Consider the following 25,169-nt stretch of genomic DNA (forward strand, 5'->3'; position numbering starts at 1 on the left):
AGTTCTGACTTTTTTCACAGGATTGTTTGTCGCAATTTAGACTTTTTTTCTCAGAATTGCAATATATTGTGAGTTTATATCACAATTCTGTGAAAAGAAGTCAGAATTGCGAGATGTAAATCACTACTTAATCTATAATAATAATATGCACTAATGAATCATTCAAGGTATATTAAGACGGTAAATAGTGTCAATTTTCTCTGGACTTTAAAGAAAGATTCAAACGTGAAATGTGAACTTTTTGCATAAAAAGTTTCAATATATTTAAACAAGATGTCAAGCTGCAAGGTCATTATGAGCGGATATTGCACAACTGCAAATTTAACCATGTAAAACAGCTGAATGTTACACAACAGCAGAGTCATGGCTTTTCTTCGAGTTTTATTGCCCAGAGCAGCATCTGCAGTGCCAGCACAAATCACACAGCAAAACTCTCAAATGTGAAGCTCACAGCATCCCAACCTTGCGACTTGTTGCATCATAGCGCGCATCCCAAAACAGGTCATTATTTGTCAACAGCAGAACTCACTGGAGATAAACTGTACACACAGATCTGTGTATCGTCTGAGGACTAATCTCATTATGCGCCCCATTATTCTCCAGCGTCTGTTTCCATAAAGAGCCACGGCCCTTTGTTTCCAGAGAGGCTCTCAATTGTCAGGGGCCCCATGAGGGTCCATTCATCCCACAGAGACCAGATGCAAAACAAACAGCTGCCGTTAGACACGGTTACGCAGCTGTTTAGAGCGGCTTGTGAAATGCTTAAATATATCGGTAAGACTTTACAGTATGGTTTCATTCAGCATGAACTAACAATGAAAAACACTATAATAAGGTTTTAGCTCATTGTTTGTTATTGCATCTCTTCTGGGACCATATTGTAAAGTCTTACCAATATATCTAATATTATAAATGGGCATTTTTGCATTTTCAATTGAAGTGCACGCAGATTCGCAGAATATGCAATATTAGTGTCAACCGAACATTGACATTATTCCTGACACTAAATTTATGAAGAATCCCATCTAAAGCAACAAAAATATGTTCTAAGAACGTTTTTCTAACGTTCCCATTAAGTTATGAACATTTTCTCATAATGTCTGTTTTAAAAATGTTTATTCTTGGTTATGTGAACGTTAGAGGAAACATTAATGGAATGCATTTTGCATGTATTATGGAAATGTTACTTTTGAATGTTCTCATTTAAAAAGTAGTAACATTTAAAAAACATTAGACTAAAATGTTTCAGAAAAACGATGTACAACTAATGTTTTTGAGAACAGAACTTTGAACGAATGTTCTACTAACGTTACTGGAAGAACATTTGCTCAGAACCTTGTCAGAACGTTTCCTGTTAGCTGGGAAGCACAGATCCCAAGAGGAACATGTTCTCCCCCAAATTTTGGAAAACCTCATATAATGTAGTTGTCAATAATGCAATTTCCTGTTTGTTTTCAATCCTACAGTCTTACCTTGGAACAGGAATGCTCTGGTGTCATCATGGAAGCCTTGCACCTGTGTCACGCCGGAAAACCCTTCTCCAGGACTGAACTCCTGAAACACGCTGATCCGAACCGCTGGATCCACTCCGAACGCAGCCACTTCAACACAATCACAACATACAGCATTAAGACAAAGAAGGAAGTAGATCGCAGTGTTGGTGTTGCAGCCTCAGGTTCAGACCAATGCATTTCCAGCACTTCTCCAGTCGTTTGCATTTACTGCATAAGGATTTTTTAAAAAATCACTGCATTTAGATGGAACAGCAATGACTTTTTCATGACTTTCATTGACTTTTCCAGGCCTGGAAATCAAAATTCCTTGATATTTCCAGGTGGGAAGCCTAAACTGGAAAAAATTACTTGTAAATTTCACAGTTAAAGAAAGAAACAGCAAGTGACCCATTGAAATAAACGTGAAATTTTGAAGTAGAAAGACTGATATATATTTTCTTGTATCAATTTTACAGTTTTGCATATATTATGTGCTTAATGTATGTAATTATAATAACCATAACAAGCACAGTGATGATGTTAGCAGCTCTATATCTCTGATTACAGGCTTTGATCGCTCCATGGAGATGAATGCATGACATGAAATCGCTGATAATTGCCATCTGTACTCATAATCAACGGATCAGACTATAATAACTGATGCTGATCTCTCTGCCTACCTGCTGCCGCGCAAAATAATCCAACAAACAACTGCAATAATCCCATGGTGAATAATGCAATTAGTCCATGTTGCGATACTCCACGAAAATGCAATCACATATACGCAGGATTGTTCCTCCTCATTCAAACATTCCCACTGGATGAGAGGAGCATCACCGGAACTTAACGCGCGAATATTCCGTGAGGAGAAGCACCGGAGCCGCACAGGTGGTTCTGCTGGGTTATTGCGCAGCGCAGCGCATCAGACTGACTGCAGACCGACCGCGAGGATCCACCAGCCTTCTTCTGCTCTGCTCAGCCTCCCTCCGGCTGAGAGAGAGAGAGAGAGAGAGAGAGAGAGAGAGAGAGAGAGAGAGAGAGCTCGTAATCCCCCTGGTGGCTCTACATGGAAGCGCGCGCACTGAACATTCAGACTTTGCATACGCCGCGCGCTCAGACGCAACGCAGCTGTTGGACGCACACGCTGCATCGCGTTTAATGCTTTTTTGACATGTAAAATCAGGGCTGTAGGTAGGGTTTTATAATTTTAAGACGTGTGAAGGCTAAAGAAAAATGGATAACAATAACTTATCAGTGGGCAGTAGTTTATTTGTTAAAACCTGCTCTCTCTCTCCTCATCTCCATCATCTTTATCTTTCTTTTTCTCTCAGTCTGCTTATGTATCTCTTCCCCCCTAAAGCTGAGCTTTGAATCAGTCAGTCTTTTAATTTTTGTGTCAGTAAAGAAAGTAAACGTAATTCAACTGATAATTTAATAAAGGCTACGGAAAGCTATGTACTCCATTTTATTACACTCATTTACAATATGTGCACATTCATTATTAATCTTATGCCTAAAATAATGTAAACGGCTTCGTTAATGTTTTTTGTCTCGTCACATTGATAGTGTTACATTAGGCCTACATGAATCACGTAAATTATGCCTATTTTCGATTCAAAATGGCGAAATTAGACAAAAGACAAAAATTTGAGGGGTCTGTAGTGAGTATACTGTGATTTTTCCTTTTTTCCCTCCCAGCCTCATACTCCCGTCCCATAGCGACACCCCATAAGCACCACCACACTATTGCATCTGATCTAAGCTACATGTAATTGAGAGCATTCTGAAACAATGCTTATGTGAGTGTTATCAACATGTCAACATGTCATATTTTGCACTGTAACTGGTATTAAAGCGGAGGAGCGTCAGGCTGCCGCTTCTCTTGAACTGAGGCTACAGCGATCTGTCGCGTCACATTAAAGAGCACCAAATCTGTATTCTCGTGCTTTTTTAAGTGGGTATACGGAAATCCTTGACTTTTCCTAGTGGGTACAAAGCATATACCTGCGTATCACGTAGACTACACCACTGGGGGGATCCCCCTAGGGAGAAATCGCAGGGGCCCCCCAGGCCCGCGGGGCCCCACGCAATTGCATGCTTTGCGTGGTGGGTAAACACGCTACTGTCCAAGACCAAGTTCTGTCTATTTGAATGGGGGAATCCTGACATCTCAAAAAGTGCTTGCTGAACTCGCAATTAAATAACATATTTCAACTCAACAACAAAATCTGACATGAACTAAATGTTTCTTATGCTCAAATAGTGTTAAAAAAAAGCTTATTTTTCAAGCTCGACGAGCCATTGCGCATGTGCAGTCCTAGGGCAAGTCTCAGGTTTCTATGGGAACCGGAGCTTCTGATCAGGGTTACCAGGTTTTCACAACAAAACCCGCCCAATTGATCCTCAAAACTAGCCCAATCTCATTCCGCGATTACGCGATGACTTTACCAACCAGCGACTGTCTCTTTTACTTAGAAGGCGGGACGTATTCCACCATATAACGTGTTGCAGTTTCTCCCATTCACAAGTAATAGGAGTGAACAGTCTTTCTATATCTAGTCTTTGGTTAATACTATATTAGGCAATTATTTCACAACCTTATGGCCATGTGTAAAATGCGTAACTCTCTTTATTTGCGGATCTCTCGTGAAACATCTATTATATAACATCTGTTATATAACATTGACTCGTATATTTGAATACATAGGCAAGACCTGGGTTATCACAATTTCTACACCAGTGAATATTTCTCAGGATGGATGGATGGGTCGATTGATTGATTGATTGATTGATTTGCTGTGTTTACATATGTTGATTCATGTTGCAGATTTATTAAAATAAAGTTGACTATTTATTTGTTTGCTGCATGCTTAACATACGTGTGTTGATTGATGATATAGATTTATTATTATATAGTTGAGTTATTTATGTTGAAACGCACTCTAAAGTCTCTGTTGAACATTTCCATGGATATTGTCATGATATAGATTCAATGTATAGTTGAGTCTTGTCTTAAAGGGATAGTTCATCCAAAAATGAAAATTCTGTCATCATTTACTCACCCTCAGGGAGGTCCAATCCTGTATAAATTTCTTTGTACTGCTGAACGCAAAGGAAGATATATTTGCTCCATTTTAGACAGTTTTAAACTAGCTGTTTTACATAGTGATCCCCACTCAAGCTTTAACCATGTAATGGTGAAGGTGCTGAGCTGCTAACCTAAAGGTTTTGAGTTCACTTCCAGAAAAGTTTGACCTAGAAATGTCTCTGAAACACAAAACCGGTTTCATCTTACTCATATAGTCCCAAGCGCAGAGTCCCCAGTGTGCTGTTATGCTTATATATAACTGAACAGGGTTGTTTTCTCTTTATTAAAATGCATCAGTTCTCAGAATCACACAGTTTCAAACCCACAAGTCCAGCTGTGAATATAATGTGAGCGTTGTTTTAGTTATCAGGTGCTGGTGTGAAGCAGATCACGGCATTTTGTCATATCATGATTCTTGAAACGCTGTGAATTGATTTTTCTCTCATGTGGTCAGTTTTGACTTGAACATGACAGAGACTCTTTCAGATCTGGCCTCAAACACACGCTGTGACGGCTGTTTGAGAAACTTCACCTCACTGCGAGTACATTACACCGTCGTTGACCTTTCTCTTATACAACTGAACACACAATGCAATCAATCTTTACAATCACTATGATTACTCTCGCTGGCAATTTTTCAATTTCAAGGTTTTGCGCAATATAAAAAACTACCACTATAAAATACTTAGAAATATATTACATATATATAATTTATTGTAAATAAAAAAAAGAAGAAGAAAATACAAAAACTGTGCCAGGAAAAAATAAGGTGCCAGTAATGATAAAAAAAACTAAAATATAAAATTAATTAATTAATTAAATTTTTTTTTTTAATTTAATTTACCTATATACTTATTATTAATATTAGAAAGTAATGATTTATATTTACATTTTTGTGTGCATATATATTTGCTTTTATAAATATTATAATTATTATTTATATTATATTATAATATTATAATTAAATAATATTTTTTTTACTTAATTTACTTAATAAGGTAATTTTGTACAAGGTTTCTGTAAATCAGGAAAACGCTAAAATGTAATATAAACATAGTGTGTAAAATATATATATAATGTTATATTATATTAATATATATTCATTTATAATTTTAATTACATTTAATATATATTTTATTTGTATTAATTTTTATATATTTAAAAAATATATATATATACAGTATATATAATATATGTAGAATATATTAAATGTATATTAAATTTATATATAAACAATTTTATATAAACTTTATATGCATAAAATGTTAATATATTTATACTGTATATAATGTTCTATTATATTAATATATATTCATATAATTTAATTTTTTTTATTCATTTTTATACATTTTAAAATATAAATACAGTATATATAATATATGTACCATATATTACACAATATATATATATATATATATATATGTTTTCATTTTTATTTTTTTTTATAATAATTTACTATTTATATTTATAATTATAAATAATTTACTTTAAAATAATACATTTTATTTACTTAAACAAGTAATTTGTTTTATTTTATTTTCAGATTGTGGCTTTTGTTTTCAGATTGTAATCAGGCCACTTTTTCCTCAGCCAGGCCTCCTTCTGACAGATCTGTGACGCTGATCCTGCTCTGGCTGTCTTTGAAAAGAGTTCGACTAGTCTCTTACTCTTAATGAGACGAGAACTCTCTCAGAAACTGACCCAGTAAATCGAGCGGTCAAGCTGCGTTTTGGCTCTGAACAGAGGAGCTTTGCTCGGCCCCGGTGACCCGTTTGGCGGCACTGAAAGGCCAGTCAGTCTTATCTGAGACCCAGTAGCCATTATGGAGTCTGTCCCTCTCCTACAGCAGAGAAACACGGCTCACGTTCCCAACTAATCCCACCAGATCCCACAATAAGAGAGGAAAGGCTCAACAACAGGCCGTTTTCTTACAGGGTACCAATAAAGACTGACAGAGCAGATCCGCTCTAGCCTGGGCTCTGGCGATGAGGGAAGGTCTCAACACGGACTCTGACGCCCACAGTCTAATATCACCTCAGATGTGAGACAGCTGCAGGATCACCGACGGCCAGAGCGTATTTGAATAGACCTCATAACTGCTCTGGTGGGATTTATTGAGAGGATTTCATATTTTTGGTCACCCGTCATGTAGTTGTCTGTAGAGAGAATGTTTCTGATGTGACTGACTGCAATTCAGAGGGTGACATGATGACAGAAAACCTGGAGACAATAACATATGATGAGAACAGCTTCACAAAGAATCTCAATTATATCAAACGCAAATGTAAAACTTACAAATGGGCATTCCTAAGCAGTTGCTAAGGTGTTCTGTGTGGTTCCAGATGTGTTTTAAGTGGGTGCTAGTGTGTTGCTATCTGTTTGAAAATGTATTTTGAGTGTTGCTATGGTGTTGCAAATGTGTTTTGTGTGGTTCCCGGAATGTTGCTGTGTGGTTGCAAATGCGTTTTAAGTGGTTGCTAGGGTGTTGCTATGTGTTTGAAAATGTATTTTGAGTGGTTGCTAATGTGTTGCTATGGTGTTGCAAATGTGTTTTGTGTGGTTGCTGGAATGTTGCTATGTGGTTGCAAATGTGTTTTAAGTGGTTGCTAGGGTGTTGCTACGTATGTGGTTGCAAATGTGTTTTGAGTGGTTGATAAGGCATTGCTAGGGTGTTGCTATGTGGTTGCAAATGTGTTATGGGTGGTTGTTGGAGTGTTGCAATGTGGTTGCAAATGTGTTTTGAATGGTTGATAGGGTGTTGCTATGTGGTTGCAAATGTGTTATGTGTGGTTGCTAGGGTGTTGCTATGTGGTTGCAAATGTATTTTGAGTGGTTGCTAAGGCATTGCTAGGTAGTTGCAAGGGTGTTGCTATGTGGTTGCAAATGTGTTTTGGGTGGCTGCTAAGTCATTGATCGGAAATTGTCAGGGTGTTGCTATGTGGTTGCAAATGTGTTATGTGTGGTTGCTGGAGTGTTGCAATGTGGTTGCAAATATGTTTTGAGTTGTTGATAGGGTGTTGCTATGTGGTTGCAAAGAGTTACCATTAGGTTAGGGTTAGGACGATTGCTTGGGCATTGTTAGGGTGTTTCGATGCACATTAAACTTTTAGAGGCTGGATCAAATGAATGTGAGTACTTGTAATTGTTATGCTTGCCTTAGCAAACACTACTAACTAATTGGTTCAATTAAAGTAGAACAGAAGTCGATGGGAGATGGGTGAGTGTGTGTGTGTGTGTGTGTGTGTGTGTGTGTGTGTGTGTGTGTGTGTGTGTGTGTGTGTGTGTGTGTGTGTGTGTGCGCGCGCGCGTGTGTGAGTGTGTGAATGAGTGTGTGTGAATGAGTGTGTGTAAGAGAGTGTGTGTGTGATGCTCCCAGAGGTCCATCAGTTATTGATGTTGTGGCTGATGGGACTAAAGCTCATGAAACACAATAATACAGTCGTCCTCACAGCACGTCATTTTCTAAAGTGCCACCAGGAAAATAAAATCATTCAAACACAATCTGAAGCCTCTTCCAGACAACAGCAGCCACTCGAGACCCTCGAGAAATAACAACAGAGACAGAAAGGGGAAAGAAAAAGCTCAGAAAGTGCCCCAGTTTTTCTCTTATTTGTGTTATTGAAAGTGAAAAAACAACTGCTAAGCAACAAAAATTTCTTGTGTAGCAGTAAATAAAGCAGCACCTGTGCTGTAATCTTTGCTCACCTGCACAGAGCCGCCAGCAACTGATGCTGTTTCTGATGGGGTTTGCAGTATTGAACTGTAGGAACGAGTTTCTCAAGTACACTAGATTGTTTTCACACATTCTGAACTGCAGAGATTTTCACCTTGGTTTAATTTGCATTGTAGTACATGAATCACAGTCCACTGACTACCAAAAAACCACAAGAACTTAAGAGTTTAGTTGCATAACAATCATAGAAATTCACATCATGTAACCAGTTTACTATTGTAAATGAATAAATTAATATGGCATTTTCCTCAAGCAGTGTAATAATCTTTCAAAGTATTTCTGTACATTACCACAAAATCTAGTTATTTCAGCCAAAAGTTCCTTTTTTACACTTTATATTTTATAGAAAAAGTACTGTAAATTAGGCTTAATTTACGAGTGAATAATATTTATGAGTTAAACGTACATGAATGCTACCACAAAGTCGTAAATACGAGTGGGAAGCTGGAATTTACTTTAAGCCCCGGTGAGAAACGATGGAATACCATAATACTCCATAGGTATACAACAAAATAAGCTAATTGCCTGCACAAAATATAATAGCATTGTAATATAACAATAACAATAAAGTTTACAGTGGGTCATAAATTAATTAAAAACATAAAAAAGCAAAAACACACCTGATACACATTTTTTGTTCATTTTCTAGAAGTATTTTAAAAACCTTGCTGTATTTTTGTGTAGTTAATTAAGAGAAGGTACAACTTGAACCCACCTGACGTCATAAACACGACTTTCCAACTTGTAAATATGGACTTCCCAGGAGGACTTGTCTTGAACTCACCATGATAGCACAGCGGTTTCATGTCATTTATTGTAAAACACTGACCTCTAGTGACACAAAACTGACTAGCTGAGTTTCACACAATGACCAGTCATCTGAGATCGATGCTGAACTTCAGTAACAATAAAATCACAATAATAATAAAATTCTATAATATATATGTATGTATGTATATTATAGTTATATAAACAATTTACAACTGAATAACAAATATTTCTAATGTCATATTTTTAGATTTACATTAAACGGCCTGAGACCAGAAACATCACAAGCTGTCTTTAACATAACTGTCAGATATATTTCATTATTTAACCAATAAAATTCATACAAAAAAATTGTAAATAATTTTATTTCACAGTAGCTGTGCAGCATATCAAAATATAGAAAACCTTTTTTGTGTGTGTAGACATTTTCACTGATTACAATGGGAGCAATCTAGTGTATTTTTCAGCCATTTTCTGTTATTTTATAGATGATACTTTAACTGAAGCTATCCTTTATTAAACCAGAACAAAACTGTTCTATTATCACATACACTGCAACAGCCTCCTGTTTGCTTAACTATAATCGTTGAAATCTATTCACACACTCAATATAGGCTTTACTAAACCTCTGGTTTACTGTTCCCCATGTCACAAGCTCTTTATGATCAGTCACTTTGATACTTTTTTTCTGTTATAAAATTTTATTTAGATTTAAATGGAGAAAAATCATAAAACTTCATTGATAACAGCAGTTTCTGTATCAGTATCCTAACCAATAGAATAGCCTTAAATATTGTTTCAGGAAAGAAAAAAAAAAAAAAAACACAATAAAATGAAAAAAAGCTTACAAAAGTACCAACATGTAGCTTTAAGGGGTAAATAAGGTATAAAGGTGAATCTTATGAAATGGTTATACGCCAGTGACAGCTTTTGTACCTTTTTTTTTTTTAGAAAGTGCACAAACAATATTTTATTAAATATTTTTATTTTTTGAAAGAAAAACCAAAGCAAAGACATTTATACATGTTTCATTGTAGCTTAAGTGTCTAAATGCTATTAGGGGCCACGGTATATGAACAGTATGTAAATCTTTACATACAACAAGGTTCCGTGTTTACGTCTGAATGCCGGCTCAGTATTGGCCAAAGCTCATCACGTGATCAACACGACACATGCGTGTGATGCAGATGCAGGAAGTGGCCAATAATGAGTCGTATTCTGACATAGAACCTGGAAGCGCCTGACGTAAACAACCTATGAGAATGACACAGAAGAGAAGATATTGTTGAATAAAGTTGTTATTTTTGTTTTGTTTTTGCGCACAAAAAGTATTCTCGTCTCTTCATAACATTAATGTTGAACCACTGCAGTCACATGACTGTTTTAACAATGTCTTTATTACCTTTCTGGACCTTGAAAGTGTTGATTATATTGCTGTCTATGGACGAGTCATATACCTCTCGGATTTCATCAAAAATATCTTAATTTGTGTTCTGAAGATGAACGAAGGTCTCACGGGTGTGGAACGACATGAGAGTGAGTAATTATTGACAGAAATTTCATTTTTGGGTGAACTAACCCTTTAAGAGGATTTGGCATTTCCAGTTAATGTAAATTAAATTAATATTACAATAAATTTGCCCCGCAATAATTTCATCGCGCATCACCACATAACTGACGTGCTGTGAGGATAATAAAAGATTAGGCTATTAGCTCCTCTTTAAAAAATATTTTAAAATATTTTTAGGTCTATTATACAATTAATTATAGGCCTATAATTAAAATTATTAACAGTCTATAATATTTCCTAACACTGCAGTCATCAATGAAAATTAGGAGCGGCTTTACTTTTAAAAAACAACCTGTTTAACATGAAATACTATTCCTCTCATTTGTTTTACTATGTATACAGGCCACAAGAGAAATAATGGAATAAATTCAGACAGTTATATACCTTTATCAGCATATTATGTTGAAATTCGTCTCTGAGAGAATGTGCCTCGTTAATGCAGCGTCAGGCAGATCCGTCACTTTTTACTTTCACTTTCTGTAGTGAATACTGACCGAGGTTGAGACTTTTCCACAGGCATAACTCTTGTGCAAAGTTTGCACATTGCTTCTTGTGTGATATTCATTGGCTCGCCTTGGTTTAAAACGGAAAGATTTCCAATATTGCGACGTAACACCCCCCTCCCCTCGGGGGCCCTCGGACTTTCGGCTTGCGGGGGGCCCCGCGGGTTTGTGCTACACCACTGTCAGAAGTGAACTTGTAAACTCATTGTGTTGAATGTGTGTGAGTGTCAGAGATACTGGAGAAGAACAAAGTACCAGCCGGTCAGTCCAGAAACACTCCTGCTCTGTTAGAGGAGATGAAGGGGCAGATATGACGTTCTCTTATTATTGTGACGGACAGTGAATCTGTAACCAGAACAGTTCAGACTCCAGGATATTTTGTTTTATATGTTACTGATATTCATTCACTGACTCCATTCAGCCTCCCAGTAACAGCGTCCAGTCAGACTCTCTCTACACAGAACCTGATGACACTCATCAAATCTCTCTGGATGATCAGGATATGGCTGATCCTTAAACACGAGTGTCATATTTCTGTTCTCCTCAGACGAATGAGACGAGTGTCTGCTGTGTTTGGATCCAGTGTGAGATTACCAGAGTCTGAAGACAAGAAGAGAAAACAAAACAACATTAACCACAGATATGTGTGTGTGAACATACCTGCGACATATTCCATGATTTACACTATAAAAACGCACATTTACTTAAAGGGTTAGTTCACCCAAAAATGAAAATAATGTCATTTATTACTCACCCTCATGTTGTTCTACACCCGTAAGACCTTTGTTCATCTTCGGAACACAAATTGAGATATTTTTGTTGAAATCCGATGGCTCCAATGACTTTTCGCACCAAAAATATTCTCGCCACTTTATAATATTAAAATTTAACCACTGTACTCACATGAACTGATTTAAATATGTTTTTAGTACATTAATGGATCTTGAGAGAGGAAATGTCATTGCTGGCTATGGAAGCCTCACTGAGTCATCAGATTTCAACAAAAATATCTTAATTTGTGTTCCGAAGATGAACGAAGGTCTTACGGGTGTAGAACGACATGAGGGTGAGTAATAAATGACATTATTTTCATTTTTGGGTGAACTAACCCTTTAATGAGGATATTAACTATGCTAAATTAAAAATGTTTAATTATAATATATAAAAACATACCAGATTTCTGTGGTTCAGATAAAGCTAACTAAGCAATATCACATGAGCAAGAGTGAAAAAAACAGCGAGGATCACAATGGTCAAAGACGCCTGTCTAATGCTTGTTTAAAAGAAATAGTGAAGACAGATGAAAGAACCGTGTGTGAAAGACCTCAAACGTGTGTTAGCTTGTCAAAATGATCCCTTGATGGTGAAGAAAGCTGCAGAAGAAGATCCAGTGTCAAAACATGGAAGAGCCTCAATTGTATGGGAGTATTTTGGTTTTAAACACTATGAAGGAACTCAATCAAAAATGCAATAAAACCTGTACAGTAGATCATGTGCAGTCACTCAAAGAGGAAATATGACAAACCTGTCAGTCCAAACACAACATGGTTATATTCTTACCAAAGAAGAAATCCAGTGATTCTGAGCCAAATGTAACCTACCCTTTCTTAAAGGGACAGTTTACACAAAAATTAAAACTCTGTCATCATTTACTCACTCTCATGTGTTTCCAAACCTACATGGATTTCTTCTGCCGAACACAAAAGATGATATTTTGAAGTTTTGGTGACCACTGACTTCCACTGTAAGGGAGAAACACTGAGACTTTTCTTACTGAAAAGAAATTGTCTTCTTTTGTGCTTCACAGAATAAAGAAAGGCATATAGGTTTGGATGATGTGAGGGTGAGTAAATAATGAGAGATTTTAAATGTTTGGGTGAACTATCTTTTTAAGAAGGTCTACTCATTGAGATTGATATTGTAACAAAGTAAATCAGTAATCTTTTTCTCTATGCTCTACTACAGACCCTTTCCACATTTCACTCCACTGTACACTTGTAGATGGTGAGACTGAAATACAAATACAAACATTCACAGGATGAGATGAATCTTACTGCTCAACATACAGGAGTTTGTTCAGTGCATAGTTTGGATCCTTCAGTAGATCAGAGAGCATCTTGACTCCTGATTCTCCCAGGTTATTGGCTCTCAGATCCAGCTGTCTCAGGTGTGAGGGGTTTGAACACAGAGCTGAAGCCAGATAAATACAGCCTTCATCTGTCACCTCACAGCCAATTAATCTACAAACACACACAGAAACGACGACAATATCTGTAACTGTGACATCAGAACTCACAACAAACGCTTGTTAAATCTGTTGAATAATTACACATCCATTTAATATAAACTGATAAGAGTTAAATCTCTCTCATTTCAGAAACTATAAGTTCTGCTGAAAGGAGAATATGGTTCTGATCAGATCTATACAGTCATCTACCAGATACTGAGGATCATAAACTCATAGATTTGTATCTCCTGAAGGAACTCGTGTTCGAGTAAGTTTGGGTTTTAGGTTCTGAGTAAATGTAATGCTGCATCAGCCTCGACGCCTTAAACTGTGCTGTTGACACTCGACACATTGTTTTCTGCAAAAGTGTAGAAAAACTTTTTACTGTTTGTGAAAAGAGAGCACAGAGAAGCAGCATGTAGGCAGTGTGCAGCGGGTGAGCTCAGAGTATGAGTGCACTGCAGTGTTTGCATGTCCTCTTATTATAAGCAACGGGACCTCTCCAGTGGACCAATAATAATGTTAATAATGTAATAATGTTTTATGTAGAAATCATTTGGCCAAATATCTTAAATATCTTTATTTTTAATTAACTTTAATTGAATTAAAATGAAATTAAATAAAGAAATGCAGTTAAGATCCTAATGAAAGATCAATATCTCACAATCTGTCAGAATTAAACATAACCCAATATAAATTAAGAGTTAACTTTTTACTTTTATTTTGTTGTTGAAAATAGTAGTACTGTACTCAAAACTAATGCTAATGTCATATAATTAGTATTATAGTAGTATAAAGTATTATTAGTGTTATTGGAGGGTTTTTTTTTAATTTTGAAAAACAAAATACCTTGATAGATAAATTCACGGGAATGCATCAGCCGGATAGGTGGGATTTTTCCAGGCAGGGCCAAACCTGACAATTCTGATTCCCTATAGGTTATTTGTAATGCTGTTGTTATCAGATGTAGAAAGCACAATATGTTTTCTCCATCACATTGAATTTGGTTTTAATTGTCAAGTCAGGTCAACTTTATTTATCACTTTACAGATCAAAGCAGTTTACAGTAATAAACAGGAAAAACAGCTTGAGCGTTGCAAACTTTTTCAGTTTCAGGAATCAGTCATTTTAAGTATAATCACAACTTATATTTCAATTACAAAGCATCTCTACAGGTCAGCTCTGGCTTTACAATTGAATTTGTGGCAGTTACTTTTGTTTTATATTTTTGTATTGTATTGTATTGTTAAACCAGATATTTTAGTTATTTTATTGTACAATTTTTACTTAAGAAAATTCCAAACAAATTACATAAGTAAAAGTAAAATTATGTTTACATTTAATCATTTAGCAGACACTTTTATCCAAAGCGACTTACAAATGAGGAGAGCAATAGAAGCAATCAAACTTACAATAGGACAACAATATGCAAGTGTCGTGATCAGTCCCAGTTAGTCAAGCACAGTTCACGTAGCAAGGTTGTTGTTTTTTAAAACAGTTATAGAATATTTAGTGTTAGCATTAATGGGTCAAGTGTTGCCGAAAAAGATGCATCTTCAGCAGTTTCTTGAAGATGGGTAAAGACTCAGCAGCTCGGGTAGAGATGGGCAGGTCATTCCACCAGCAGGGAACCGTCAGGGTAAAGGTGAAAGTGATTTTATGTACAGAGACCACACCAATATATTACTGAAGTAAGAACACTAGAATGGCTGCGTAAAGCTAGACCTGATGTGTGATCCAAGATGGAGGCTTGTGTGTGTGTGTGTGTGTGTGTGTGTGTGTGTGTGTGTGTGTGTGCGCGTGCATTTTTGTGATTTATGAGGACACAAATTTGTATAATGACATGGGTATTACACTGGTATTACAACGTAAACATGAAATATGAGGACATTTCGTGAGTCCTCATATTTGAAATAGCTTTAAAAACATACTAAACAATGTTTTATTAAAAATGTAAAAATGCAGAATTTTTTTGTGATGGGTAGGTTTAGGAGTGGGGTTGGTGTAGGGGGATAGAATGTACAGTTTGTAAAGTATAAAAACCTTTACGCCTATGGAATGTCCTCACTTTGATAGCAAACAAACCTGTGTGTGTGTGTGTGTGAGTAAGAGAGAGAGAGAGATAGTGAGGGTGTGTAAGTGCGTGGGTGTGTGTATGCATGAGTGAATGAAGAAAAATGCACAGTACAGTGTTTACGTTGACTGTGTTTATGTGAATACTCAACAAAACGGGCATTTGACATATTTCCGTGTGTACAGTATTTGATCGTTTAGACGTGCAACAAAAGACAAAGGTTACTATGCTTGTCTTTGTTGTCCATACTACTAATTTGATTTGCACCATTTGTTGTATGATATATGATATAACACTGTCATATTATCTAATAACTTAGAGATGACACTTTGTTTGTCTTAGAAATGTACAGCAAGATTTGACATGTTATCTCTCATAAGTGGTCATAATGAAGAGAAAAACTTGCAAATTTCATGTAAATTGTTCCCCATAGGAAACCATTATAAAGAAAAACAATTCATCTGCAATTTAGCGCACTGTATTAAAACTATGGGTTCATCTGCTTGCCTGTATTTATTATGCATCATCAATACAGTGTATACTGAATTTGATATATTAAAATCACTGTCTTTGTGCATTAAGGCACGTTAATCCTTTTAATTTTAAGCGTTTTAGAATGTCATACTCTGTTTTTAGTGACTAAAATACTGAGGTGGGTGTTGTATAAGGTTGGAATGAATCTCAAACCTCAGTATCTTCAGCTGACAGTTTGGGCTCTTCAGTCCATCACAGAGCAGCTTCACTCCTGAGACACTCAGGTCATTGCCACTCATGTTCAGCTCTATCAGGGGTGAATTTGGTATCTGCAGGGCCAAAGCCACAGGCTCGCAGTAGGTGTCATTGAGAGAACAGAAGGAGAGTCTGTCAAAACAGGATATTTGTCCATGGCATTTGTTCTGTGTTCATCATGTAGGAACAGTTTTTGTAGTAACAGTGATAGGTTATGTCCTGTTCTCTGTGAACATTCAAGCTTTCTAGAAAAAATAAATGTCATGTATGCTGGAACTGATGTGACAGTCAAGTGAAAATAACTTTCAAATGTATGTCTATAAAACCACTGTTTAGTAAATCAATTTTAGTAAATACAGATTTTATACTCCAAAATCAGTAAAAACGTGATACTGCACACTGCATTTTATGCTAAAATTGATTAACAGAGTTAAAAATTTTGACTAAACAGCTAACAACAAGTTCCTTACATGGCTTTTCTGCAGCATCTCAAAGCTGGCAGGAGATTCCTGCGGCCTCCCGGTTCAGTAATGTACATCCTCAGGTTGAACTCATCCAGCACCTCCTCTGACATCATCAGTACATAAGCCATCAATGAGCACATGGAAGACGAGAGGGGTCTTCCAGGAGATGATCTTGAGGTATCTTTGGATTTCTGTAAATAATGAATTGTCATTGAGCTCCAATAAGCAGTAGAACAGGTTGACAGAAGTATCAGGTGAGATGTGCCTCTTCTGGTTTTCTAATAGTTTTTTAATGTGTTTGGTTATTTCTGTGATGCTGTATTTGCTGTGTTTGGTTATTTCTGTGACGCTGTCTTTGCTGTCTTCAGTGTGTGTGAACAGGCCTCTAAGAAGTTTCTTATTGGATTCCAGTGAAATGCCCAGCAGAAACCGTAAAAATAGATTTAAATGTCCTTTCTGACTTTGCATTGCTTTGCTTACAGCCTTCTTTAGTAAATCGTGTAAAGCAATATTTTTGTCTGGCTTGTCAATGTGGTCAGGCCTGACCTCTCTTAGTGTTTCTTCAGTGAAAAACTGCAGCTCGTCCATGTTCTTATTCAGGTAGCAGAGGAACACGTGCACTGCAGCGAGGAACTCTTGAACACTCAGATGCACGAAGCAGAAGATCTTCATCTCGTGGAGTCCAGCTACTTGCTGAAAGATTTCAGTGAGCATTCCTGTGGACTCAAAGTCTTCTTCACTCACATCAATATCACATGCTCTCAGGTCTTCCTCATAGAACACAATGTTTTCCTTCTTCAGCTGTTCAAATGCTAGCTTAGCTAACTTCAAAATCATTGTTTTATTGGAATCTAAGAGCTTGGGACAATCTCTTTCTGTTTTTCCATCATGCTTCTGGCTCTTCATCCTCATCTGTATCAGCAGGAAGTGAATGTACATTTTAGTGAGTGTCGTGTTGAAGTTCTCTGCATTGCTCCCAATGGGAATGTCCTGAAGAACAGTGGCTGTGATCCAATAGAACACGGGAATGTGGCACATGATGTAGAGACTACGAGATTTCTTGATGTGTGAGATCATTCTGGAGGCCTGAGTCTCATCTGTGATTCTCTTCCTGAAATACTCCTCCTTCTGCTCGTCAGTGAATCCTCGCACCTCTGTGAAAAACCCTACATACTCAAGAAGGATCTGATTGGCTGCTGCTGGTCGTGATGTCACCCAGACGTGAGCTGATGGAAGCAGAGTCCCATTGACCAGACTTGTAAACAGTTCATCTACAGATGATCGCTCCTCAACACTCGTCACCATTCCACTGTCAAAATCCAAAGTCAGTCGACTCTCATCCAGTCCATCAAAGATAAACGCAAGATTACATTTATATATCTTACATATCTTTGATGTTTCCAGTTTCTTCAGTTCTGGATTAAATATCTGTAGAAACTCATGCAGACTGATCTTTCTGTCTTTAATGCAGTTAATCTTTCGGAATGGAAGCAGGAAAACACAGTCTATATCGTGATTGGCTTTTCCTTCTGCCCAGTCCAGAATGAACTTGTGCACTGAGACCGTTTTTCCAATGCCAGCGATGCCTTTGGTTAGAACAATCTTTTTCTTATTTTTGTTCAGACTAAATATATCATTGCATTTGATTGAACTGTTCTGTGATTTACGAGGTTTAATGGCTTCATCAGTCTTCATAATCTCATGTTCTTGATTGACTTCTTTATGATCCCCCTCCGTAATGAAGAGTTCAGTGAAAACATCCTTGAGATGTGCTTCATTTTCCTTTTTACCCTCAAAAATGTGTTCTACTTTCTCCTTCATGTTCATTTTGTGAGTTTCCATGAATTCCGTCAGCCAGAAATCATCTGTTATGAAAAATATAAATAAACAGGAAAAGCTGTGACCAAAACAACACTAGAAAATTAAACACAAATGTTTGTGAGCCGACTAACAGCAGATGGAGATCATGAATCGGTGCTCTACTGCTATTCCTGCAGTTCCTGTAGAATTTGAACCACTGAATTTGTGGAAGCGGAATAAAATGGACAGAAAATTGCCAGTTAAATATAAAATTTGTATTTTTAAAAGATTTTGGAAGTGAAGTCTGGAAGGCGAATATGGATTATTGAATTTGTAATAATGAAAATGTGTGTGAAATATTTTGAATTGAAATATTCACAGCTTAAATATACAACCCCCCCGGTCCGTGTAATGCTTCACAATTCAGTTTTCAGACCATACAAATGCAAAAATGAAAAATTGAAACCAGACGTTCATTTTTCTTGTTTTTTTCGTGTACTTCATCAATATACTTTTGTTAAATTATGACTTTAGAGACAATCATTTAAATAAATGAAATCTAACCTATTTTCTATTTTCCCATTTTTTGTCTTGTAATTTGCGCCGTGGGCTGTACCATTAGCATGGGGGTGTGGCCGCTAACTAGGCTACTATTATTTCATTGATTTAACGGTTTTATTTACACTGCAGTTGCGTCCCAAATGATGCACTATACACAATGTACTTATGCACTATGTACTCATCCATGTAGTGGATTTCCCATTTCCCCTCCCCCGTAACACGATTTTTACCGCGGGAGGACAATCAACATCAACATGAATTGTATAAGGTTATTTTGTCATTAAACATCAGAGTCTGACAGCCCCTCCCCCTCCGCTACATAATTAAAGCTGCGACAGTTGAGTGCATGAAGTGTCCAACATTCCACACTTCGTTTTTTTTCGTTAATTTAGTGTATCATCTGGGTATTTAAAGTGTACTTTTTCTTTTTGGAATTTTCAGTGTGAACACACTACTTGCACTATTTATACTTAAAAACGTCATAGACTAGTGTATAAGTACGCGAATTGGGACACACAGTGCATGAATGCTGAGGCATAAATATTTTTATTTTTTTTATTTTGTTAGATTTAGATCTCATTTGCAATACAATATTTAACAGTAAAGATGCAGATGTTTTCTCTAGCGGGCATTGTTCGTTACCACGGCAACCAGCTTGAGCTTCTGCATCTCATAGGCTTCTCGTTAAAATGCCCTTAAATCAAGCACAGTTACTAACTCTGTTCATTACAATGGAGGCAGTTCACCGGAGATGAGGCGAATCTGATATATCGAAAGTGCTGCAAGTCAAGAGCACTATGATTTATTTATTTTCAATTATTAATTTCAGTAAATAAATACAAATACCTGGCTACTGATTTGGCACATTGTCCATCTTGTTTGTATTTATTTATTGACTTATTCATTATTACTTTATTTAATTCCATGCCTGGTGTTGTACCCAAATAATTTGGGAATTCAGCATTCGATAATGAACCGAAATAAATCGTATAGTGCTCTTGACTTGCAGCGCTATAGCTATATGAAATATTGTAGGCTACTACAAACGAGAGCTAAAAACCTAACATTTTTCTTAAAATGATGCTTATTTTTTGTATATTTTCGCTTGGTGGTCTTTTTATCTTTACTGCTAGACTGTCATGAAGGATCTTGCTGCTGCTCGTGAGGCCGCGACCTGCCCTCCGTCTGCTGCCTATCCCACTGAAAATAAACTGGGATCTCGTGGTTGTACTGTACCAAGTAAAATGCACAGACCAAGGGTATAAGGTATATTAATAAAATAAAGTAATAACGAATAAGCAGGTGAATACAAACAAGCTGGACAATGTGCCAAATCAGCCAGGCCACCAGGGATTTTACTTTTCCCGGCTTCTCGCGATGGCCAGTCCGGGACTGCCTTATATTAGGCTATATTAATAATGAAAATGATGGCACCTCGGGTGAAAAAGGTCATCCTCTGTGTTCAGTCTTTTAAACTAACGTACTCCTCAACGTGCATGCACTGTAAATAAAGCAGTTACATCAATGAGATGATAGTAGCCACCTAGTCTGCGGCCAAACCCCCGTGCTAATGGTACAGCCCATGGCGCAAATTACAAGACAAAACAAATGGAAAAATAGAAAATCGGTTAGATTTCATTTATTCAAATGATTGTTTTTAAAGTCATAATTTAGCAAAAGTAAAATTGAAAAAAGGGGAGAAAATGGCAAATAGCCTATCCATTGATGATGTAACCGAAAAACAAGAAAAATGAAACGCCTGGTTTCAATTTTTCATTTTTGCATTTGCATTGTATGGTCTGAAAATTGAATTGTGAAGCGTTACTCGGACCTACAACCATGTTGAATTTCAGACCCTAAAAATGAAAGCCCTGAAAATACAATGCATTAAAATGCAAGTGCTATTAATGCAATGGATTTATTTTTCAATCAGTGCAATTCAACATGTTTTTTTGTTTCAAATACATTTAAGGTTAATTCACCTTGTTTTCTTGTGTGTTTCTCAGCTGGCTCTGATGATTTCTGCACTGTGGAGAGAGAGAAAAAGGCTCTACATCGTGTTTCAACACTTCATTAAGCAGAACAACTATTAAACTATTAAATAAAACTATGTAAATAAACTATGAGAATGATTTCTGAAGGATCACGTAACACTGAAAATTCAGCTGTGAAATTTTCCCTGTGATGGCAACATAGGAAAAATAATTTTTTAAAAGATATTCAAATAGAAAAGTTATTTTAAATTGTCATATTTCACAATATTTTAACTAGTTTTGATCAAATAAATGCAGCCTTGGTGAACATAAGAACATAAGAATCTATGCTGCCTCTCATTCTCTATTCTTCCCTTTATTACCTTCATTGTAGCTGTTCTGTAACTCTTCAGCCAGCTGGTTCTGGTTCATCTTTCTCAGGATGTTCAGTGTGATCTTCACAGCTTCTTCTGCTCTAAAACGCTCCATCATTATATCCACTATATCAGTGACATCAGCTTCTCCAGTTTACCAGCTCCAACGGGTCCATCTTCTTTTAAGTAACTCTTAAATCTCTTCAGATCTTCTTCTATCAGGTTATCTAGAGTATCATGAAGCAGCTTTTTTACAGATGCCATCGTCATTCATGGACTGTTGGAAAAAGGGAAAACTTTTATAGCAGAGATCTATTCAGTATGCGCAAATAAATGTGTGTAATGAAACCACACTGTGATCAGATCAACTATTATGAAACATTTAAGGTCTAAATCTAATTCTTCATGTTGTGTTTCAGTTTCAGATTCTGTGATCATTAGTAGATTATTGTTTGACAGATTCAGTTGAATGCTGCTGATGATTGAGACTTCTCATGATTCGACTCAAGAAGTAGTTTCACATTTCGTCATTTCAGACCAGACTGGAATAAAAAGAGTAATATGACACTGAAAACACTAAAAGTTACTCACACAAACACACACACACACACACACACACACACACGTGCGCACACACACACACACACAATTATATTTGATTACCTTGCTAATAAATGAATAAATTGTCATGATCAAAATGAATCTGTATAATTTAATAAAGGTTGTGATGTTGAATCAGTCTGTGCAATCATGAGTAGAGAATAGGAGGTAAAGATGAGTTTAGTTGAGAAACAGAGCTTTTTAACTGCTTTAGTGTCAGAGACCTGAAGCCATATTTAATGTTTGACAGAAATGAAACCGCGTGGTTGTGAGAGATACTGTAGAAATACAGTGTGCCAATTGTTCAGCTCACAAAACATCTTTTATAAAACAGTTTTGAAAGTTGAGAGTTTTGAAAATGAAGTGATCATGAAGTGATCTAGAAGCTTTATTCAGTGGATGTCACTGTAAAGACTGTAATCTCACACTCAGAGTCTCGTTTCAGACTCATAAAATTCAATAAAGGTCTATCTTGTGCTGCATGAATCTTCTGTGATTACATTATTCTGTGGAAAATGACACTTAAACATTGATCAGTAACTTAAAATATTCACTAACTTACCTTGAATAATGACAGTATTTGCAGATGTTTCTTTGTCCACCTCTGAAATGACACCTTGATCTTCAAAAGCACTGATCTTTCTTTCACTTCTGTGTTCTCGTGAAGGGTGTTTCTTCATTGTCAAGTCAACACTTGACTTGACTTGACTTGACTTGACAACAGATCAAGGAAGTTACTCAATCTCGGAAAACACAAGAAAAAGCTCTTCATGTTATATGCGTATGTGAAACCTTCAGGAGAGATCTATTTTTTTATTTTTTTTATATTAATATTAAACATTTGCTTACAAAGTACAAAAGTAAGAAATAAGCCAAGAGAAAAGAGCCAGGGGTTCAGGGACGGTCAAACATTACATCACATTGAAAATGAGAAAGGAAGAAAAAAATAATAAATAAATAAATACATAAAATAAAGTTTTACATTTGTGGATAAAGTATTTTGCAAGCAAAATAATTAAGTTGGAAAGAAAAAAGACATTTTCATGCTGCTTCTCAAAAATAAAAAATCCAAACAAGACATCCTTGAAATAAAGCTCAAAGTCTTTATATATATAGTCTACAATGAACTGGCAAATGTCTTGCTTCAGGATAGATCTAAGCGTGTTTCTGATCGGCATGTGTGACATCACGTGGGACATATATATATATATATATATATATATATATAATTTTTATTCTTATGATTCTTTTATGTCTAAGCTAAATTTTCCTATAAAATATAAAGAAGTTTTTACAGTAGTTAAAGCTATCCCTTCTGGACTTATTAATTTGATGAGTAGCCATCTGTCTTATTATAATGTAGATAATAAAGACTGTAATTTCTTTATAAATGGCAAAAATGTGTTTGATAAAAAATGCACTAACAAAGATATTAGACAAGTCTTTCATGAAAAAAAAAGAAAGTTATTCCAAGAGGAAAATTTTACTGGAATTCCCTTCTTAGGGATGTTAATTGGAGAAAGGCATGGCTGTTATTCCTATACACATTTTGCATTTCAAATAAGGTAAGAGAAATTCACCTAAAGATTTTACATAAAATATACCCAACTAATATTTTACTCTCTGAGTTTATGGATGTTGGGAAAGAATGCTCTTTCTGTAATTGTACTGAGGAGTCTCTATGCCATTTGTTTTTTGATTGTCACAATGTACAGACATTTTGGAAAGACTGTTTCTCACTTTCTCTGCCAAAGCAATTATTTGTTATAATGAGCATGAAGACAAAAATATTAACAATCTTGTAAACTTTATTATCCTGAAAGGCAAATTCTTTATTCATAAATGTCGATTATCCAAGTCTCCTCCTGTATACAAGGTTTTCTGTAACAAACTCATTCTTTTATTTAAGTCTCTTAAACTTGTGAAAAACGTAAACGGTAATTCTACTGTTACATATTATGAGTCTGTTTGACGTCTTGTGAATGTCTTTTTTTTCTTCCATTCATCTTTGGAGCTTTGTCTTTGGTGCCTGTTTTTTGTACCGTTCATAAGTTCTTAATAAAATATATACAAATATAATAATAATAATATAAATAATAATTTGTAATAATTTTCATATTTCGACTTTATATTTTAATTTTAGTTTATTTAGTAATGTTATGTTTTGTTTTGTTTTTTCATTTTTATCTAGGTCTATCTATCTGTCTATCCATTGTTCTGTCCATCCATCCATCCCTGTTATTTTTGCATTACTCATACAGTGCCCTCCACAATTATTGGCACCCTTAGTAATTATGAGCAAAGGCGGCTGTGAAAATAAATCTGCATTGTTTATCCTTTTGATCTTTCATTCAAACAATTCACAAAATTCTAACCTTTCATTGAAGGAAAAGAATTGAAAGTGGGGGGAAAATCACATTATGAAATAAATGTTTTTCTCCAAAACACGTTGGCCACAATTATTGGCACCGTTTTATTCAATACTTTTTGCAACCTCCTTTTGCCAAGATAACAGCTCTGAGTCTTCTCCTATAATGCCTGATGAGTTTGGAGAACACCTGACAAGAGATCAGAGACCATTCCTTCATACAGAATCTCTCCAGATCCTTCAGATTCCCAGATCCATGCTGGTGCTTCTTCTCTTCAGTTCACTCCACTCATTTTCTTTAGGGTTCAGGTCAGGGGGCTGGGACGGCCATGGCAGAAGCTTAATTTTGTGCTCAGTGACAGCTAAGATCCAACCACGGCCCATTATAAGATTTCTAGCAGAAGTGGTCAGGTTTTGATTTTTATCTGTTAGTATTTCATAGAATCCATGATACCATGTATCTGAAGAAGATGTCCAGGACCTCCAGCAGAAAAATAGGCCCACAATATTAAAAATCCAGTGTTATATTTAACCGTGGACATGGGGTACTTTTTATCCATGTGTGCACCAAACCCATCTGGTGGGTTTGCTGCCAAAAAGCTCTTTTTTTAGTTTCATCTGACCACAGAAGCCGGTCCCGTTTGAAGTTCCAGTCATGTCTGACAACTGAATATGCTGGAGATTGTTTCTTTTCTTGAAACCCTCCTGAACAACTTTCTGAGACTCAAGACTCAACTAATCCAGCTGTGATCCTTTGGAGAGTCTTTGGCCACTCAAACTCTCCTCCTCACCGCGCATTAGGACGATTTAGACACACGTCCTCTTCCAGGCAGATTTGTAACAT

The 25,169-nt window shown here is 36.2% G+C and overlaps 2 protein-coding genes across 11 annotated transcripts in view; both read right to left on the reverse strand.

Annotated features, from left to right (window-relative positions):
* Positions 1 to 2,472, reverse strand: part of nell2a (neural EGFL like 2a) — a 90,263-nt gene extending 87,791 nt beyond the window's left edge. Inside the window, exons 1-2 of one of the 2 annotated variants that reach the window (XM_051885067.1) lie at positions 2,174 to 2,472; positions 1,473 to 1,601 (exon numbers count right to left, since the gene is read on the reverse strand). In XM_051885067.1, the coding sequence (XP_051741027.1) occupies positions 1,473 to 1,601; positions 2,174 to 2,219 (175 nt within the window). In that variant the 5' untranslated portion in view covers positions 2,220 to 2,472. The remainder of the gene's footprint in view (positions 1 to 1,472; positions 1,602 to 2,173) is intronic. The other variant, XM_051885066.1, reaches the window with a different exon arrangement.
* Positions 2,473 to 8,385: 5,913 nt separating this feature from the next.
* On the reverse strand, positions 8,386 to 23,062 carry LOC127507770 (NACHT, LRR and PYD domains-containing protein 14-like). 9 transcript variants are annotated; one of them, XR_007928424.1, is made up of 8 exons: positions 22,520 to 23,062; positions 21,367 to 21,634; positions 20,993 to 21,037; positions 17,196 to 18,514; positions 16,656 to 16,840; positions 16,144 to 16,317; positions 12,480 to 13,395; positions 8,386 to 9,708 (listed from the first exon to the last, which is right to left on the reverse strand). XR_007928424.1 is itself a non-coding variant. In XM_051885070.1 (8 exons), the coding sequence occupies exons 2-8, from the start codon at positions 21,473 to 21,475 to the stop codon at positions 11,746 to 11,748; spliced, it is 2,016 nt and encodes a 671-aa protein (XP_051741030.1). In that variant the 5' UTR covers positions 21,476 to 21,634; positions 22,520 to 23,062; the 3' UTR covers positions 9,715 to 11,745. The 9 variants fall into 9 exon arrangements, 5 of the variants coding, with proteins under 5 accessions (XP_051741030.1, XP_051741029.1, XP_051741032.1 ...); XM_051885070.1 differs by lacking the exon at positions 8,386 to 9,708 and adding an exon at positions 9,715 to 11,755 and having other exon boundaries at positions 13,222 to 13,395; XM_051885069.1 differs by lacking the exon at positions 8,386 to 9,708 and adding an exon at positions 9,715 to 11,755 and having other exon boundaries at positions 13,210 to 13,395.
* Positions 23,063 to 25,169: the final 2,107 nt, after the last annotated feature.

This window comes from Ctenopharyngodon idella, chromosome 24 (genome assembly GCF_019924925.1).
Source record: "Ctenopharyngodon idella isolate HZGC_01 chromosome 24, HZGC01, whole genome shotgun sequence".
Lineage (NCBI taxonomy): Eukaryota > Metazoa > Chordata > Actinopteri > Cypriniformes > Xenocyprididae > Ctenopharyngodon > Ctenopharyngodon idella.

Coding starts and splice junctions, on each gene's coding strand:
- LOC127507770 (XM_051885069.1), bottom strand. CDS start 21,475: ATGATGGAGCGTTTTAGAGCAGAAGAAGCTGTGAAGATCACACTGAAC. Junction 18,515..20,992: donor GAAACACACAAGAAAACAAG/GTGAATTAACCT, acceptor TTTTCATAACAG/ATGATTTCTGGCTGACGGAA. Junction 16,841..17,195: donor CTGAAGAAACACTAAGAGAG/GTCAGGCCTGAC, acceptor CATTATTTACAG/AAATCCAAAGATACCTCAAG.